General features: G+C 38.1%; 1 protein-coding gene across 5 annotated transcripts in view; it reads left to right on the forward strand.

Moving 5' to 3' along the window:
• Nucleotides 1-13,831: 13,831 nt before the first annotated feature.
• spast (spastin) overlaps nucleotides 13,832-20,282 on the forward strand; it is an 83,850-nt gene continuing 77,399 nt past the window's right edge. The window contains exon 1 of one of the 5 annotated variants that reach the window (XM_039738763.1): nucleotides 13,832-14,366. In XM_039738763.1, the coding sequence (XP_039594697.1) occupies nucleotides 14,021-14,366 (346 nt within the window). In that variant the 5' untranslated portion in view covers nucleotides 13,832-14,020. The remainder of the gene's footprint in view (nucleotides 14,367-20,282) is intronic. The other 4 variants (XM_039738765.1, XM_039738762.1, XM_039738764.1 and 1 more) reach the window with 4 other exon arrangements.

A 20,282-nucleotide genomic window follows, 5' to 3' on the forward strand; every position in this document is an offset into this window, starting at 1 on the left:
CAGCTCAACCCTATTGGGTCTTTGCGATTTGCGGGTGGGTACAAGTCAAAGCAAAGCCACGCCCCAGAGTCATGTTCTGTGTAGTAATTGGTTAATTTCCATTAATCGCTGAAGCCCGATTGCTTCTTTGTATTTGATGGACATATCGCAAGCCTCTAGACTCCAGGGATATTTCAGTTCTGATACTAATTGCAGTTTTAGTTTTTATTTTATTTTATAAAATTAATCTTTATTTCGTTCTAGTTTTCAGTGAAGTCAACTATTTTTGTTTCTATTTAATCATGTGCTTAAAATTTGTATTTTATTTAGTTCTGGCTTTTTTACATAATATTAGTACAATTTTAGTTTTTATTTTTTCTGTTGCAAGACCACAAATGCTGGCCTACACATATTTGAATGCCAGTTATGTTTCAGTCAACAAAATACACTCACAGTTCAATAATGGCCGTTAAACACAGCTTGACTATCAATGATCAAACAAATTAAGTGGCCTAATGAGTACAGTCAGCAAGATCAAATGTTTCAACCCAAGGAAACAAGTCTGTGTAAGCACGTTGCTGTTAAGCTTTAAACAAGCACCCATTTCCAGAGATTTTTCATGTTGCAACGACGTCCATTGTTTCATGCACACAGTGAAAATATTCGCTTGAATATGTGTCTGTAATGCTGGTTGCACAGACAAGGCCCTATCCACTAGCGCCAGCCGCCAGCAGACTGTATGTTGACGATTTCTGCTGCCAGTACGGAAACACTAACATGCGGTGACGTTCATGGCTGGCATATGAACTCCTTTAGAGTCGGATTTACAAATACAGGTATATAAACCCAAAAGAGTAGCTTATTCACTATTCAGTTGGCAGCATGACTACTGGTTATGTTTCATATCTCATCAGCATTCTTTACACACACATAGGTAAGGTACATATTTGGCTAAGAAAGAACTTTACATTTATTGCGATGAGAGAGAGCGGAGAAACCGCATTTGCTCTGCACCCTCCATGTGTTCTAAATTTGTCGTTGCAATTTCACAATTCAAACTCATTCGATACAAGTGAAACTATAGAGTTGTGTACAAAAATGGATTTCAATTTTTACTTTAATTGAAATATTTAGTTGTTTTTAAAAGCTATGAATTCTGATGCTTTAATCAATTTTAATACAGACTGTTCAACAAAAGGAGGAGGAGGATGTTAGGAGCACTCCACACGACGAAGAAACTCAGGATCCAGATTAGGACCCGAGTGCAGCCATGCAATGGGTGGATAACAAGAAAAACAAAAAGTTTTTAAATATTGGATTTTCTTCTTATCTGATCCCATTTTTTATAAACTTGAAAACCGTTTATGGTCTTACCTTTAATTGTAAATGAAGTCCATGCGCCTATCCTTCTCCACGAAAACCTCCGTCACTTTTTTTGTAAAAGTCCTCCTTATTTTCCTTTAGTTTTAATAGTCTTAATCTTTCATTTTGGCAGTCAGGCGAAATACAAAATAAATGGACCGCTGCAGTGCACTTGGCTTTCTGATATCACTAATTTATTGGCACCGAGAGTCTCTGCGTTGAACAGTAGCAACAAACACCTGTTGGGCTTCAGTGCGGCACAGTATTGTCTGTCTCAACTTGTGCCCTTTCACTGCGCTTTTATGTCCTATCAGCAAGACTAAAATATGTCACACACATTCATTAAAGATATTAGCCAGACTGTGGAAAGTCAGGTGTATAATAAACGCGCGTGTAAACATTATATTGCCGACATAGAGTGACAGTAACAGACACTCACCAATTGCATGCATCAACCTAGCGTTGAGGGATAGCGCTGTCCGAGATGAGGCTCGGCTCCTCTCGTCGCTACCGTACCTTGCTTTCTCCTCTGTATTTGATCAGGAAATGCGCAAATTCAGCGATTTTGACACTGTAATTAAAGTATTTCCACACATTACTTTTTCGTTTTCTAACCACAAACACTTGTGCAAAAATCGGCATCATAACCCAAACGTGTTTACTGCGTGAAGCCGATGAACCAAAGAAACAACAAACAACGGTCTTTTATGGAAGTTGCACCACGTGACTATAGTAAGCCTAAGGTGCAAGATCACCGCATAGTAAACAGCGCTACGTAACTGAACGCTCAGGGAGACCTACGAACAAACCCTCTGCACGACTGAACGGATTGAACGAAAATGCTATTGTTACTCAGTTTTCGTTCACATTTTAGTTTGTTCACATATCACTAATTTTTATTTTTGTTTAGTTTTAGCTTCTCTGTTTGACTTAATTTCTGTTCTCGTTCTTGTAAAACGAAAAACAATATTTTTAGTTCTAGTTCTCGTTTTCGTTATTAAAATCATTATTATCACTGCGTAGACTCCAGACTTTTTTTTTTGGACGACTCATTTCATTGACATTTTCTGCTTTATTTAATTTAAATATCCGTTGTACTGATTATTTCCTTATTATTATTTCCTTTTTTCTTTATTCTATACTGTATATTCAAAAGAAACAAGATGTAAGAATATGTTATATACTTTGGAATGTGCAAACAATTTAATACAGTTTTTAAAAAGTCTCATCGTGATGCTGTAGTATATGATCAATATACAGTATGTCCAAAGTTGATGTAGTGATGGCACTGTATGCAATTACCTTTTGATGTGAGTCTAATTAACTATTAATTTGTTATTTAAATTCAATAAATAGATAATAAAATAAGCTGTTTTGAAATCATAGTTACTGGTCCATTATTAAAGTGAAAAATGAATCTTTCTCTTTAATACAGTAGAAAGTAAGGTGAAATTACACCTTTTATTGGCTAACTAAATAGATTACAAATGCAAGCTTCAAGGCAGCTAAGGCCCTTTCCTCAGGCAAGGTGTAACAAAATCAGACTCTGCAGTGAAATGGAAGAATTTTTCAGAAAGTTCAGACTTAAATAATTCTTCCATAATAAGGAAGACAGTAATACACAGGAAGCAAGCATGAGTCGATACAATAACTCCACCAAAAAACCCACATGGACACCAAAACCCGGAAAAAACCCCACTCTGGACAGATACATAGACAGCTTCTGACAGAGGGTCAAAACTGGGATCCTGGACCAAGAGTAGAACCAAGTATAATATATCAGTTTACAAGAAAAGGAAGCCATACATTCACTAAGGGAAAACACAGAGATCATTGTCAAACCAGCCGATAAAGGGGGTGCCTTAGTAGTCATGAACACTTCTCATTAGATAAAAGAGACACAGAGGCAGCTTTCTAATACCACTTATTACTGCAAACTACAGGAGGACCCCACTGATGTTTACATGAAAGAACTGAAGAAATTGTTAAGCAACTTACCTGTTAACATCAAGGACCACATCAGTAGTTGAATCCCTGAGGATCCAAAAGTAAGATACTTCTACATGCTCCACAAAATTCATAAAGATGGGAACCCAGGAAGGCCAATAATCACAGGAAATGGCACACTGACGGAAAATATTTCAGGATGGGTTGAAAGCATTCTCAAACCCCTTGCCAGAAACACACCCAGCAATGTACAGGACACCACCCACCTCCTTAAAAAACTTGCTGCCCTAGACACCATTTCTGAGGGAGCCTTCCTTGTTACAATGGATGTGGAGGCATTATACACAGACATCCCCCATGATGATGAAACTATGGCCTGTCAGATGTACCTGCAACAACATGGCATACAAACAGAGCCAGTGATACAATTGATAAAATTCATACTAACTCACAATGTGTTTTCTTTTGGTCAGAACATTTACTTACAACTAATGGAAACTGCAATGGGATGTCGTTTCGCACCCGATTATGCAAACTTATTCATGGCAAGATTAGAACAGGACTTCTTGTCAACATGTGCAATAAAACCAATGCTTTACCTTCGCTACATAGAAGACATTCTTAGAATCTGGACTGCAAGCGAAAAAGACCTTCTTTGCTTCCATAGGAATTACAATTCATTCCACCCCAACATAAAACTTAAATTAAATTATTCACAAACAGAAATCAGCTTTCTGGACACTACCATTCGCATTAAGGACGGTACGCTTATGACCTCTATTTTTCACAAGCCAACAGACAGACGGACATATCTAAGAAATGACAGTTTCCACCCAAAGCATATACGGAACTCCATCATCTACAGCCAGGCAATATGTTACAATCGTATTTGCTCAGACCCAATGAATCGGGACACACAACTGCAGAAACTCAGGACAGACTTCATCAAACGAGGGTACACTCAAAAACAGACCTACAAATCAGGAGAGCTACAGTTATACCCAGAGAAAACCTTCTGGAATACAAAGGTGCAGAAACCAAGAACCCAGTTCCACTAGTTGTAACTTATCATCCACATCTGGAAACACTTTGCAAAATTATGAAAGAGCTTCAACCCATGGTACAGAAAGACAATAAACTGAAGGATATATTCCCAGAACCTCCCCTCCTTGCATACAGACAACCACCAAACCTCAGACAACTGATTGTCCGAAACTTTATGTGTGGCTCGGCAGCAAGTGGCACATCTCCCTGCCTACAGAACAGGTGTGGCACCTATGCACATATCTACACGACAGATCAGGTAGTTATACCACATTGCCAGCAGGAGCATAAAATAAAGGGTCCGTTCACATGCAAATCTGCTAATGTGGTCTACCTAATCATATGCATAAGGTGCTTCAACACTGGACTGTATATAGGGGAAACAGGTCAGACACTGCGCAAGTGAATGAACTCACATAGATTTCATATTAATCAGAACAGTATTGATCTTCCGGTGGCAGCACACTAATGGCCACAGCATAAAGGATCTGAAGGTCACTGTGCTTATGGGTAATTTCAAGACCCAGCAGGAGCGGAGAGAATGGGAATACAAACTTATGCTTAAATTGAACACTCTACAAAATGGTCATAATATAGACAAGAGTTTTATGACCAGATATGTGGACTAACAGACTGACTGACCAGCTGATGACATCAGAGGCCTATCTTACAGCCAATGCACTTCAAAAACCTTACAGGACTTTCTTTAGTGACGGTTATCTTATTTCTACATTTTATTAGTTCATTGTTCTCTTCTTTCAGGGTTAATTCATCTCAGGTGTATTCATTTTGCTAACATTTGAACAAAAAGGTTGTTAAGATGAAAGAAAAAAAATCACTTTGCTGTCCCAATATAAGGAAGAGAATAGTTCAGTTTCTTTGTTACACCTTGCCTGATGAAGGGGCCTTAGCTGCCTCGACAGCTTGCATTTGTAATCTATTTAGTTAGCCAATAAAAGGTGTCATTTCACCCTACTTTCTCCTGTATTAATCTATGGCTAACACAGTACAACACTCAACTGCTTGAGAAAGGTTATTCATTTTGGCAATTTTGAACTGAGAACTGAACTTCAGGAAGTGACTTTTTGCATTTTAAACTAGCTAATAGCAAGATAGGCTATATTTGTCATCTAGTGAAAAATCGAGCAATTTACTTTTTCCCATTTCTCCCATATCTTATTCTGTGTCAAGTCAGTACCAAATATGTATTAAATACAGATGGTTTGTTCTTACGCACTACACATAACCAGCATATTTAAAGAAAGGTACTTGTTTAGTGTTGCTTGAAGATGTCCCAGACAAAGTTATATTTGCAAATGTATAGAAAATAGGTTAAAAAAATAGGTTAAACCCTGATTTCAAAGGATGACTAAAGCTTATGTTTCATCTGAAATTATGCTGCTGTACTGTAACTAATTCCAGAGTTCCATGGGAAAGCATTAAACATTTAATGAAATTAATCAATCATTAATTTACTAGACAAAAGCATACTTAAAATTTAATATGAAACTGTATTAAATGATAACACAGAAGAAAAAAAAAAAAGGTTACACCTTGCATGATGAAGGGGCCTTAGCTGTCTCGAAAGCTTGCATTTCTAATCTATTTAGTTAGCCAATAAAAGGTGTCATTTCACCCTACTTTCTCCTTTATCAATCTATGGCTAACACGGTACAACACTCTACTCCTTTAATACCAGAACACTTTACTATAAGCAACAGCAGTCGTCTGCAAGGTCTGATCAACTCTCAGCAGAAGGACAGTTTCCTCTGGACTCACTTTTTGAATAATTTCTATTTTAACAAAAAACAAACACACACAACAAAATAAATAGCAATGATATTACAGGAAAGTAAGAACCACTGTCGTCCAGGACTAACAGTATCAATAATGTTGATTAGATTAGATTATATTAGACTGGATTAGATTGGATTAGATTAGATAAACTTTATTAATCCCAAAGAGAAATGCACATGCATACAGCAGCAGAAACATAAAAACAAGAATTCATACTCACAGGATAATTAATACAGCCAGTCAATCAATTGATGTGTAAAATAAATAAATAAATAAATAAATCCCTCTATTATAAAAAAAAAACCCTGGGGCAAGATGAGACTTTTTAGTCTGGGACAAGAAGTGACATTCACGTCCTGTGAGATGAGACTTTGTGCCAAGAAATTTAACCATGCCCGGTGCTGGAAATAAAAGACAGAATAGATGACAAAGCAGAACGTCGTAAAGAATTAAAAAATGTTGGCGAGATACACATGCAGAGCAGGTTAGAGGTAATGAAAGTACTAAAATTCAAAAGTCTCAAACAAATGATAGTAAAGATCGCATTAGCGTAAACAAATGGAAATTATTACTCAGTGAAATAACAGAACAGCGAAAAGAGATTGAATATATTGTTTAGATTTAAACTTTAAGTTGAAGACTTGTAGATTGTCTAATTCGTGTTGCCATCAGGGAAAAGTAGTGTTTCTTCCCAATGAAGAGGTGTATCCACGAGAATTAAAAGATTTGTTGTTTGATCAAAGTGAAATCCACATACACGAGTGGCAGAGATGCGAAGTGGCTGGTGAGAAATAAATGTTAATTGTTCAGATATGTCAAAATGGTATTTCAAAGTAAACTCAATGAGTGCCCCCCGAGGAAGTACTGAAATGGCTGCTAGCAGTGGGCAGAAAAGACTCCCCAGAGGCACTTCTTTGCATACCATGGTGGAATGAGCCTGGGGTTAAAAGAACACATCCTCGCGGAGATGGAGGGCATTTTTCAAGATGACATCCAATTTTGCTACCATCCTCTTTCTACAACAGCTTTCGGTGTGTCCAGGGTTTGTCGTGTGATGGCGCAGGCTTTCCTGATAACGTTATGCTCAGGCTTTGGACTTCTTTTGAGCTCAAGTTGCTTCCCCAGGTGACCATAGCATAGAACACCACACTGGCTACTATGGACTGGTAGAACATTTCCCAGTGGTGTGCTGCACACACCAAAAGACCTGACTATCCTTAGGAGCTCTGATCCTTCTTGTACAGTGCCACTGTGTTGTCAGATGAGTCCAGTTTGTTGTTCATGTGAACCCCCAGGTACTTGTAGCTCTGCACCACTTCCATGTACTCCCTCAGAATGGTGACAGGTCTCAGAGACTTCTCGGCACGCTGGACATCCACCATTCTGTCTTGCTAATGCTGAGTTGCAAGTTGTTGTCCCTGCACCATAAAACCCCACATTTTTTATTTGTTTTTTTTATAGCTGCACTTTTGTTCTACTTCTAATAAATTATACATGCAGATTATATTCTCCATGGGTTTGCAATTATTTTTAAAATTTACTTTTCTTGCTTTCTTTTCTGTTTTTTAAAATGCCATCACAACCTGATCAAAGTACTGTGCAGCAGCCTGGGAAGCTGGAATAAAAGTGAAAACTCCAACTGTCGATGAGACTTACTGCTTTGAACCCTCTAGGACGAAAATTTAAAAAACATACAGAATAATGGTACTTAAGAACATTTTTGTTAGGTAGAATGTCCAGTGAAGACTGTGCTGCCTTTTGGTTTTGAACTCCTGCAGAGTTTGTTTTTTCTCTAACATCTCTCCCCTTGAGTTTTTTATTATTATTATTTCTTTTTTATTCTCCCTAGACATCTGACCATAGCATTGGACCTATTTTTAGAGACTTGAAAACGAACCTATATATAAGGATTTAACTTTTTCTATTACTTGTTTATCTATGTTATGTAAGTATGTATTGATTTATCCTCGTGCAGGGTCAGCCTATTAGGCCGGGAATCCCAAGTCTAACTCAGGCCACACAATATGCATCAGTTTTCTTGTACAGGCACAGACTCAAAACACCAACAAACCACCATTTTGTCTTGGAATTTTTTTTTTTGAATGAGGAAACAGTACATTCAGCTTTTAGACATACATTATACTCTTAAATATTAGTCTCAAGACAACCTCTGATAAAGTGTGGAGAAACACTTCATAAATAAACCATGTAGTGCTATAATATTTATATTAAAACAAATGTGCAAAAAGCACTGATCCACAAAAAGTAGTTGTCAGGGAAATCCATGGTGCATATGTTTGTAATTTCAGCTTGTGAGTCTGGAATCTACACAGTCGCTGTCAGTGTCTGCATGGTAATGCTGAATACTCTTCCACAAAGTTTGAAGTGTTGGTCATAAAAGACCACTTTGAATTTCTTTAATAGACAAAAGACTCAAAAAATGTCTCAGTGCCACAGAATTCTGTCAAGCATTTTTTTAAATACACTTAGTAAACAAAAAACTACGAAACATTTCGTGTAGCCTATTCAGTCGCTCTCTCATCATAGCGCTAAGGTTTAGCTGTCAGAGCACGAGAGACACACTTTAAAATTATTAAAATAAAGTAAAACAAGACACGTTCATTAACAAACCTATCATGAAATAAATAACAACAGGTACATTTAAAAACACAAATCATTCTACTCACATTCGTGTTTTATTAATAAAAAAAAAATAAAACAGTGTAGCCTACTCAGTCACTCTGAGGGGAAAAGGAAACAAAAAAACATTAAAAAATATGACCATACGCTACACTTCATTAAAATTTGAAACAAAAATAAAACAAAATACACTGTAACAAATACCAAAACCCATACAACATCCAAATATAATTCAAAGTATATATTTTAAACTTTTAAACACTCTTCATTTACAACTTTAATCACAAAAGCACCAGACGTACGCACCTCTCATCATAGCTCTCCTGTTTAACTGTCAGCGCGAGACTCACGCAAAGTCCAAACTTAACTTGAACGAACATAAGAAACCCTCCAAAGTTAAACCGAAAGGGTTTGTGCCTACTACAAAGCAATACCGTCTGCTCGTTTTCCAGTATAATAACATTATATAATTTCACCATTAGTTTCACTGGTTGCTCTGAATGCCAGGCCAGGCCACCGGGAAAGCTCTAGCTGATTGTAAACGTCAGTCCTGCTCTGTCCTTGTGTTGGCATGTCATTTATTCATTCTTATTCTTATTTATTTCAATTGTTTTACTTTCTTTGAGCTTTTCACTTTGACCAACCTTTGTATTAAAATGTGCTATGGAAATATATGTTGTTGTTATTGTTGTTGTTAGACCTCGCCTGTATTTTTTCCATCCAACTTCACCTTATAAAAAATGTTTAATCTAATTTTCATCATTGTGGGTAGCCGAATCATATCATCTCCTGTGAATGACACAAGCAAAATGAATAACTGATGACAATAAACTGGTTCAGCAGGTGAATTGGTGTATCCTGCAATTGAGTGGTGCCCAGAAATGATCCCCGACTGGTGCCGAACTGTGGATGGTCTCCAATGGATGAAGATCAAAACTGATTTTTAGAACATGGGAATATTTTTATACTAAAATATATGGCTTCTGTGAAAATAAATATTGTAATTCCAGCACCATTCTACGTATAGTAGTAATGAGGGCTCTTACATTGAAACATGTAATTACATTTGAACCAACCTTGTTTATTAATTGCTGACTGCTTCCCACTGATTAAGGTATAGGATGCTCTGGATATAATAAATACTCTCTAGCTTGAGATCAGAACTGCAGCGAATTGTAATCAAAGGCGGTACTGATGTTCATTACCACAGAAATGAGAAACAAAGCGATCAGCCTTACAGTGCCTTTGCAGCATCTACTGCCCACTGCCCAGAGCCTCTTGATTGTGACAAGTGAGAATTGTTTCTTGTAAGCCACGCCCTCTCTCCACAACCAAAAAAAATTAAAAGTCCCACAAATCTGTGCTTGTTCATCCTACTGGGCACAGGATACTGGACTGTAAATTATATTTTCAGATGGGTTTTAGAAGCATCTTTTTCAGTATACAGTATTTAGCATACTGCCCATGAGATCAAGTACTGACATCTGTCCAAAGACATAGTCTGAGCCTATGGGCAGGTGTCTGAGTTTAAGTGCCCATGTAGCAGACTGGTATGACTGTAATAGGGAAGTGCAGGGAGATGCTGAAGTCAATTTATGAAGTAATTACATAGATCAATTAATTGATTGATCTATCAATAAAAATGTATTTGTCCACATATATATATCAGTTATCAGGTATCTTGTATTTACCTTTTGAATCTCCTTCCTCAGACTTAACTATAAGCATTGCTCTTGAAGATGTCCCCATTTCACCATCAGTAATGGCCAGTAATCTTTGGACTCTTTGCTTTCACTCATCAAATATGTATTTTTTCAGTGACCCAATCCTGCTGCTTTTCTCTTTATAGTATTCAGATGATTTGCCCCTTCCTCACTAATTATGCCATGTAACTCATTGTTCAGTAACTGAGCCTCTCTCAGCTGGACTATTATGATTCCCTCCTGGTGGAACTTCCTTCAACTGCTATCAGACCCCTCCACCTCCTCCAAAATGCTTCTACTTGACTGCCATTCTCTGTGCCTCATTTCACTCGTGCTACTCCTCTGCTTTGGTCTCTACACTGACTTTTTACTGCTGCAAGGATCCAGTTCAAACCTCTTGTCATGAACCACTCTTAAAAATAATGGTTCTTTGATGGCACTTCATGCTTCTTTAGTAGGTTGTGTGTATGGTTCATTGTAGAACTGTTGGCTGGCTGACAAGGCACCATTTCATTGTGAGAAGGGTCCCTTGCATATGAAATTGGTTCTTTCTGCTTTGAAAAACTTTCAAATATGTAGAAAAAAACTAAACCTTGTTTTGTTATGTATGATAGGCTACCTAGCAGGACGCTAACAGATTAAGGAAACATGTTATTATATGCAGCAAGAGTCCTTTCAAAATCATGATCCACTGGTATTTTACAAATCTGTTACCATTTATTTATGATTATTTAATGCATGGATTTCTTTCTGGAACCTTCATATGGATGGGTTGTTTGGGAACCTTTCCCTCTTTTTGTGCTGTTTCCCTATGGTATCGCTCTGAAGAACCACTGTGGCACCTTAATTTTTAAGAGTGTATGGTTCTCTGAATGGTTCTACTCCTCAATTTCCCCAATAAATGGTGTCTTGATATATTCCCTCAAAACAGCTATGTTTTGCCTCTGGTTGTCTGCTGACCATTCCTTCTATTGCCGGATTTGCCAAAACTGGACAATGCTTCTCCTTTCTTGACATTAGGATGCTGATATATGTCTTAGTCTCATCACATGTATAATTATATAGTAGTAGTAGTGCTCCCTCTTGCTTTTTTTCTCTGTTCCTTTTGATGCTTGCACTGTCTAACCATTCTTGGATATATTTAAGAGCCCTGCATAATGTTTAAGACACATGATTTACCACTCTGCTCCACAGTTCAATTTTTATTTAAGGTATTTGTACACATTTTGATCAAACTATGTAGAAATTACACTTTTTCTGCATGGTCCCCCCATTTCAGTGCATCATAATGTTGGGGACACAGCAATGGCAGGTATGTTAAAGCCGTTGTCGTATTTAGGGCTTTGTCACATATTCCTTACATGCAATGATGAGGTGGTCTGCATTGGATCTTGGGCAGTTTCTTTTCATCTGTACACTTTACTCTCAGCATCACTATGATGCAGGCTGATCTTTATCTCGTCTGTCCAAGCAACCATTTTCCAGAATTCTCTTTTAAGTTCTTTTTTTCAAACTGTAATCTGACCATCCTGTTTTGTGGCTAACTAATGGTTTGTATCTTGCAGTGTGGCCTCTGTATTTCTGTTTATGAAGTCTTCTGCTGATAGTTGTCTCTGACACACATATTGGCCCCCTGAAGACTGTTTCTGATCTATTAGACAGGCGTTTGGGGCTTTTTCTTGACCGTAGTGAGGTTTCTTCTGTCATCAGCAGTGGAGGTCTTCCTTGGCCTACCAGTCCCTTTGTGATTACTGAGCTCACCAGTGCGTTATTTCTTCTTAATGATATTCCGGACAGTTCATTTAGGTAATCCTGATATTTTACTGATGTTTCTCCTCGTTTTAAGCCTCATAATGGCTCCTTTGTCTTTCTTTGGCACAGCTTTTGTCCTCATGTTGAACAATGGCAACTACAGACTCGAAAGGGTAGAAGCAGGCCGAGGTATCTTATGAAGCAATGAAACCCACATGAGGATTCATAAATGCCTGTGATGCCGATTACTCCAAACATTATGGTGTTTTGAATGGAACCAAAAGTGTTGTCATTTGTACATGGTGTGACTGAAATGTAAGCAAACAATCTTAAATTAAAGTCTGTAGTATGCACTTTAATCACATATGAATTGTTTGATTTGTAATTTTAAATTGTGAAGTAGGGTGTAAATCAAAGAAAAAATGTCTTTGTCTCAAACATTATGGGGGCAATATAACTTGTTTTGTAAGTTGCCTTGTATGTAGTCGTCTACTAAATGAATAATAATTATCAATCACAGACTTTGTGAACTGTATGCACTGTTTATGTTATGTTAGGTAGATTGCCCAGAGGGGACTAAGCGGTCTCATGGCTTGGAATTCCTGCAGATTTTATTTTTTTTCTCCAGCCATCTGGAGTGTTTTTTTTGTTGTTTTTTCTGTCCACACTGGCCATCGGACCTTACTTATTTTATGTTAATTAATGTTGACTTATTTTTATTTTCTTCTATTTTTCTATTCTTCCTTTTGTAAAGCACTTTGAGCTACATTTTTTTTTGTATGAAAATGTGCTATATAAATAAATGTTGTTGTTGTATTCATTACTCTCAGCATCCTAATTCTGTCGCATATATATTAATTTTTAACTTTATTTTTTCTATTACTTGTTTATCTATATTATGTAAGTATGTATTGATTTATCCTTATGTATTATTTTGGCATGTCAGTTATTCATTCTTATTTGAACTGTTTTTCTTTCTTGCAGCTTGCAACTCATTACTCTCAGCATCCTGATTATATTGCCTATACAATCATTTTTAATATTTGCTAACGTGAAACAGACGGTAGAATAATCCTTGGTATTATCTTAGATATTTGCGTCGAAGGCTAAAAAAACAGGCATGCAGACTTAATTTTATAAAGCCATAATCAAAAAACAAACGGCATGATATGTGCTATAAATGTGTGGTTGAGTATTGGCAGATCAAAGACGTAATGAATTATTTAATGACATATTATATGGTTAAAAAGATGAAAAATGTACATTTAGACATTCTAGGATTTCGCAGTCACGACTATGATCAAACAAAACCAACATCAATTTATCGTTTTCTGAGCCGGCCTTTTCATTTCAGAGTGACAGCAAACAGAATTTATGCTGGTACATACTTATGGCAGGGCAAACCAGACCATATCATATCATATCAATCCATTCATCCATTTTTTTAAGTAGAATTTTAAACTGATTTTGATTCTTGATCGATCCCTTTACAAGGTTTACCTGGACGGGATGCTTGTCCGTTTCTCCGAAAGTGCTCGTTCATACAAGTGAGTAGTGTGGCTACTTCAAAATTTAAAAGAGGACTTTTATTTTGACATAGATTGCGGACGTGAAAATGGGAAGTACTCTTGACGACCACCGCTTTTTATTGTGAATCTCACATGACCCTGCCACTGTGATGGTGTTTGTTTGGAGTGTTGTGCTGTCTTACTCCGCCCGTCTTTCAGAAGCTCCTCATACGGATTTGCTTGTCCGCTCTTAGGTTATGGCGGCGACCGTGACGTCGTGCCAGGTGAATGAGTTCTCAAGGCGGAAGAGGGAAAAAGAAGAGAGACAGTGCGGCCGTCGGCGCCAGGCTCGAAGGGGAGCACCTCGAGCAGGTGTCTCCGCATAAACGCAACTTGTTTTACGCCTCTTACCCACTGCTGGCGGTCTTCGCCCTGTTTCGTTTTCTTGCGCTCCATCTCGGGGTCCTGTTCGCCTGGTTGTGCGAGCGCTTGTCCCGGGTCATGGCGGCTAAAAACCAGCCGTCTAGTCTGGCCGCGGATGAAGAGGATACCAGCAACGAGCGGGTGCAGCGCCATCACAAGCAGGCCTTCGGGTACATTTCCTCGGCGCTGCGGATCGACGAAGATGATGGAGGTGGGCATGCGGTTGTTCTGAGCTCGACTCGAATTGTCAATACAGTTGTTGTTTCTGGCTTTTCAGTGCTTGTTATGCATTGTTGCTTGTGTAATGTCATCGGAATTTATCTATGAGAAGAACTCGTATAAGGGTGTTCAGACATTGTTACAAAATGAGAGTGAAAGATGTGTTGTCATTTAATGTAACGCTGTTATCCTTTTGCCATTGCAAAGCATTTTCAAGAAAGAAACACCATCCATCTATCCGTTTTACAGATTTGATATAATCCCGAGTAGAGTAGCCGGGACGCTGGAGTTTAGACGCAAAATTATAATACAAATTAAAACCGCGGTACAAACAGAAACAACTAATGATAGAAATACACCAAGTATGGCCGAGCTGTTTTATCGAAATCCGTTTCAATCTCGGTCACAGATTAAAGTCAAATGCACATTGCAGGATGTTTTTTAGAAAGTAAAAGGAACAGATTAGAATTGATTTTCACAGTTATTCATATAGTGAGAGTCTTCCTTGTCTAATGTTTAGATGTAGATCAGGAGCATGGATGCCCATCTAATTATGCTTCAGGCAAGAAGCCAATAAGAGTTGCTCTGGTTGGTGACTAGTGTGTATATAAATCTTGATCCACGTCAGGAATGCATAGCAAGGTTAAAGAGCATGCTAGAATATAAGGACAGTCATCCCTCCCATCTGTTTTTTTGAATAGGTGCCAAGTGGTGCTGCTCCTAGGGGTTGCAAGCATCTGGCCTAGAAATGATACAATACAGTATTAATGCACGAGGAGACAGTAATATTTTCCCAGTCAATCGTCATGCGTTAAAATGTAATACAATATAATATGGTATAGCATATTAGAGAATAAAATGCAGATTCTTTTTTAACTGATCATTTTTTTACATATTATGCAAGCACAAAACATTAACTGTGGTAACGGTGCATGCAAAATTCAAATAATTCAAAGATTTTAAGTAATTGACAATTAAAGGAAAATGAATTAAAAAACAACAGTACTTATTAATGGGATACAGTTTAAGAATTAAATTAATCAAATGCTCTGTAGAATTAATTTCTAAAATATTTCCCTTGCTAGTCATGTTTGCCAGTGTTTTGAATTTTAGGGCTAATGCTTTATTTAATATGTGTTGCACCTCTGTGTGTCGATCCTTGAGAATGCTAACCGTTGCCCCCAAAGTAAACGGTTGAAATTCACTTTCTTCCAAGTGTGCATTGAGTTTGGCTTGAATTGGTTTAATTATGGATAGTGTAGGTTGTTGCTCCTCTGACAAGACTGTAGTGTTGACTTTGACCGCACCAAGTTCAAGTGCTTTCCAAAGTCCTTCCTACTAATGCCATCCTATCTTCATGTTTTCCTCGCTTTCTAAGAAGATAATTGAGCTTTTAGTTTTTTTGAATGCAATTCCAGCTCATATTTCCTACTATTGCTTCAGAATTGATTTCATGTTTTTTTTTTTTTTCTAGGTATGTTTTGGTTCTTGCAGTTATGACTGTGTATGCCAGGTAGTGGTGCATTCTGTTGGAGATTGTTCATTTCTGCTTATTACTGGTCTCCTGACTTTCTCCAGCACCAAGTCAGAGTTATTTTGAAGTGTATCTTCTTGCTTCTGTCTATACTTTATAACAAACCCATATCCTGCCTCCCTTCTTCCCTGACCAAATATTTACTATTCTTTAGTGTAACATTTATTAGTTGCATTTATTTAAACAACAACAACAACAACAACTCCCCCAAACACACAAAGAATTACAGAAAAGAGAACCTTTGACTTTGTTAATGGTAAGAGTGGAGTCACATTTAGTCATTATAAAGACCTCAGTGTCGTTGGTATAAAGGACTCCCTAAATTCTTGACACATAATTGTTGGCTAGAAATACTACCTGCTAATGTGTCATAGTGCGGATGAGCCACATTGTTTATAATGGTCACCAGTTTTGTCTTTCTCTCCTCCACTACTACCTCCAGTGGGATGAAAGTTTGTCCCCTAACAGAGTCTGCCTATATAATCAGCTTGTTGATTCACAGGGCCTCTCTTGAAATGATGTTACCAGTCTGGCACGCCATGCCACAAAGTAGAAAACTACACTGGCCATCGCAGAGTTAAAGAACATTTAAAGAATGTCACTACCCAAATTAAAGGTGCAGTCAGTCAAGGAAAAATAGGCTTCTCTGCTCTTCAATATATAGTTTCTCTGTGTTACTAGACCAGCCCAGTCTGTCTTTGATTTGGACCCCGAAGTACTTGTAGTAGTGTGTCACCTCCACATCCATTCCCTGAATAGTCTTTGGGTATGGATGTTGTTTGGTGCTGCGGAAGTCAAAAATGAGTTGTAGACAAGTCTATGTGAACCAATAAAGCAAAGTTCTCCACCTGGTTCGCATACTCTGTCTCATCCCTCAGGGCTCTAGACTAAATAATTTAGTTGGAAGCGAATGGCTCCTAAAATTAAACTTTCAGGAGCCAAGTTACACAGAGTGGTTCATATTAACATAAAAAGACTTGCTGTGTCCTCTGTTCTATGCCTGTAGGTTGTTTGCTTCTTTTATAGCTTAATGGTTACTTTTCTCCATTATTCCCAACCACTGACTGCTTACTGGTCTTTGCTCAAACTTTTACCGTAGATCCCGGAATATAAGCCGACTTGGTATATTAGCTGATCCCCTTCTCTAACTACTAAATTACATGTATTTGCCGATGACCGGTATTTAAGCCGACCCCCTTCTCCAAGCAAAGTTTTCTAAATTTCCTTAAAAGTGTCTCTTCAGGTATATTTATCATGTTTATCGGCGAGAATTTGAGACTGCCGGCATTTTTGATGGAAACCAGGAAGTGATTGCGGAGAAGTTTGGTAAAATGAAACCTTTGTGTTGAAACCATATACGCAAATATGGTACATCGGCGGGTGGATTTCCGGAGACTCGTTATAAATTTGATTAACTTAAATACACAATACAGTGGACCCTTGACTTATGAACTTAATTCGTTCGCGAAGGCTAACCCATAATGCGTTCCAAACCTTCCACTGCAACACTTAACCTTTTCATAATAAAAAAGGGTTGTATAATGTGCATAATTTACCAAAACGTCAATTTTTCTAATGTGCTAACCAAAAAGTTATAAAAAGTGCCTAGCCTGCCAGAAGTAGGCTAGATTTAGCTAGGAGCATGGCGGCGCGCATGGTCGCAGCGGCTCAGGGCTCTCCTTTTCAGTGCACTTTTTTGTTGTTTTTGTACTTTTTTGTTTTTTCTTTGTTTGTGCACGATCGGTTCGGCGAACATCCGCTACACCCATCAGAACCTTTATAGACCTCGGTGTCCAGAGCCAGACATCTGTTTCGAGTGTTTTTCATCACACGCACAACATCCCAGACAACATAGCGAGACCAGCGGGCTCTCCGTGGATTGTTGTCGGGTCTAGGAGATGACACAGACGGAGGAGGGAAAGAAAGCACAAGTGGGGCCGCAGATCCGTTGTTATGCTAAGGCTAAAAAAACAACCATACAAGTCCTATACAGAACTTTTTTTCTTCACTGAAGGAGCTGCTTTTAATCTCATTGTAGATGTGTATAGTGACAATAAAAGGCATTCTATTCTAGAAACAACAATTTCATACTGTACTCACCATTTAATTTGACATCTTTGGGCTGCAGGAAGGGAGGAGGAGCAGAATGAAACGGAAGGTGGTTATTGTTTAGAAGGAGCCTCCTTATGCAAATCTTTATAAAATTGTCGAGATGGTGGATTTCGACATGCTGTACATATTAGCGAGATCGGTCACACGAACAGCACTCTCATATTTCCACATAATTTCCATCTTCGTTTCGATTGTGATCGCTTTCTTTACCTTCTCTTCCTTCCTTAGCAATTATGTGTCTTGCTTTCATGGTCTTAATGAATTATATAATTATAGTGATATAGTATATATATATATATATAGATAAATCATGGCAGTGACCGAAATTAAATCCACAAACACATATATCTGGGCTCCGACTGACGCTACTAACGCTCTCGGTTGTTTGTTTACAATCGCGCAAGCGAATACACGTGACCGCATCCGGGTCGTAACGCAAGATGTTGATCGTAAATCAAAACAGAAATTTTTATTTTAAACTTCCTGATAATTTATTATAAATTTTATTAATAAAATCAACAACTAAAACACTTTTTTGAATAAATTCTTTATTTAAAGTACCAGCATGCAAAGTTACTTCTTCTTCTGAAAGATGGCTCTTGAATCTGAAATGATACTCGTTGTATAAACCGGCCCCCAAACTCCAAGCCAAAAATCTAGGACGAAATTTTCGGCTTATATAACGGGATCTACGGTAAATTATGCACTTGATGATGGAATATCAAAACTCTATACAGTCACAAGTTGAGTGTCTATTTGTCATATTCTGAGTTGGTGTCACATAGCTATTCAAAATACTGAATTCTTGTTCCCTAGGCAAGGCCATGTTTAAGCTCAACAAATCAACAAGTCTGTTCACAGGTATACCAGAAGAGATTTGCTTGTAGTGTATAATCACATTACCTCCACCTGTCAGAGTACATCTCAATCATTACAAAATGTGGCACTAATTTACATTTACAGTTCCACACTTTTTGCACTTTTAGTTCATCTGCAATGCATCCAATAGTCAGAATCTGATGTCCCATTACCATTTTAAATACACTGTGTGCACAATTATTAGGCAAGTGAGTATTTTGACCATATCATCATTTTTAATGCGTATATTCCAACTCCAAGCTGTATTAACTTGAATGCTTATTGGATTTAAGCACATCAGGTGATGTGTATTTGTGTAATGAGGGAGGGTGTGGCCTAAGGAGATCAACACCCTATATGAAGGTGTGCAGAATTATTAGGCAGCTAGTTTTCCTCAGGCAAAATGGGCCAAAAAAGAGATTTAACTGACTGAAAAGTCAAAAATTGTAAAAAGTCTTTCAGAGGGATGCAGCACTTTTGGAATTGCTAAGATATTGGTTGTGTGATCACAGAACCATCAAACATTTTGTTGCAAATAGTCAACAGGGTCGCAAGAAACGTGTTGAGAACAAAAGACGCAAATTAGCTGCCAAAGATTTGAGAAGAATCAAACGTGAAGCTACCAGGAACCCATTATCCTCCAGTACTTTCATATTCCAGAGCTGCAACCTACCTGGAGTGCCCAGAAGTACAAGGTGTTCAGTGCTCAAAGACATGGCCAAGGTAAGGAGGGCTGATACCCAACCACCACTGAACAGGAAACATAAGTTGAAACGTCAAAACTGGGCCAAGAAATATCTGAAGACAGATTTTTTTCAAAGGTTTTATGGACCGATGAGATGAGAGTGACTCTTGATGGACCAGATGGATGGACCTGTGGATCAGTAATGGGCACAGAGCTCCACTCCAACGTGGAGGTGGGGTACTGGTATGAGCTGGTATTTTTAAAGATGAGCTAGTTGGACCTTTTGCATTGAAGATGAACTCAAAATCAACTCCCAAACCTACTGCCAGTTTTTCGAAGACACTTTCTTCAAACAGTGATACAGGAAAAAGACCATGATTTTTATGCAGGCCAATGCTCCATCACTTGCATCGAAGTTCTCCACTGCGTGGCCAGCCAGTAAAGGCCTTAAAGATGAAGGAATAATGACATGGCCCCCTTCCTCATCTGACCTAAACCCTATCGAGAACTTGTGGGCACTTCTTAAACGCTAGATTTACGGGGGAGAAAAACAATACACCTCTCTGAAGAGTGTCTGGGAGGCTGTAGTCACTGCTCCACAAAAAGCTGATCGTCAACAGATCAAGAAACTGACAGACTCCATGAATGGAAAGGCTTATGACTGTTATTGGAAAGAAGGGTGGCTATATTGGTCATTGATTGATTGATTTATTTTTTGA

This window comes from Polypterus senegalus, chromosome 16 (assembly GCF_016835505.1).
Source record: "Polypterus senegalus isolate Bchr_013 chromosome 16, ASM1683550v1, whole genome shotgun sequence".
NCBI classification, from domain to species: Eukaryota; Metazoa; Chordata; class Cladistia; order Polypteriformes; family Polypteridae; genus Polypterus; species Polypterus senegalus.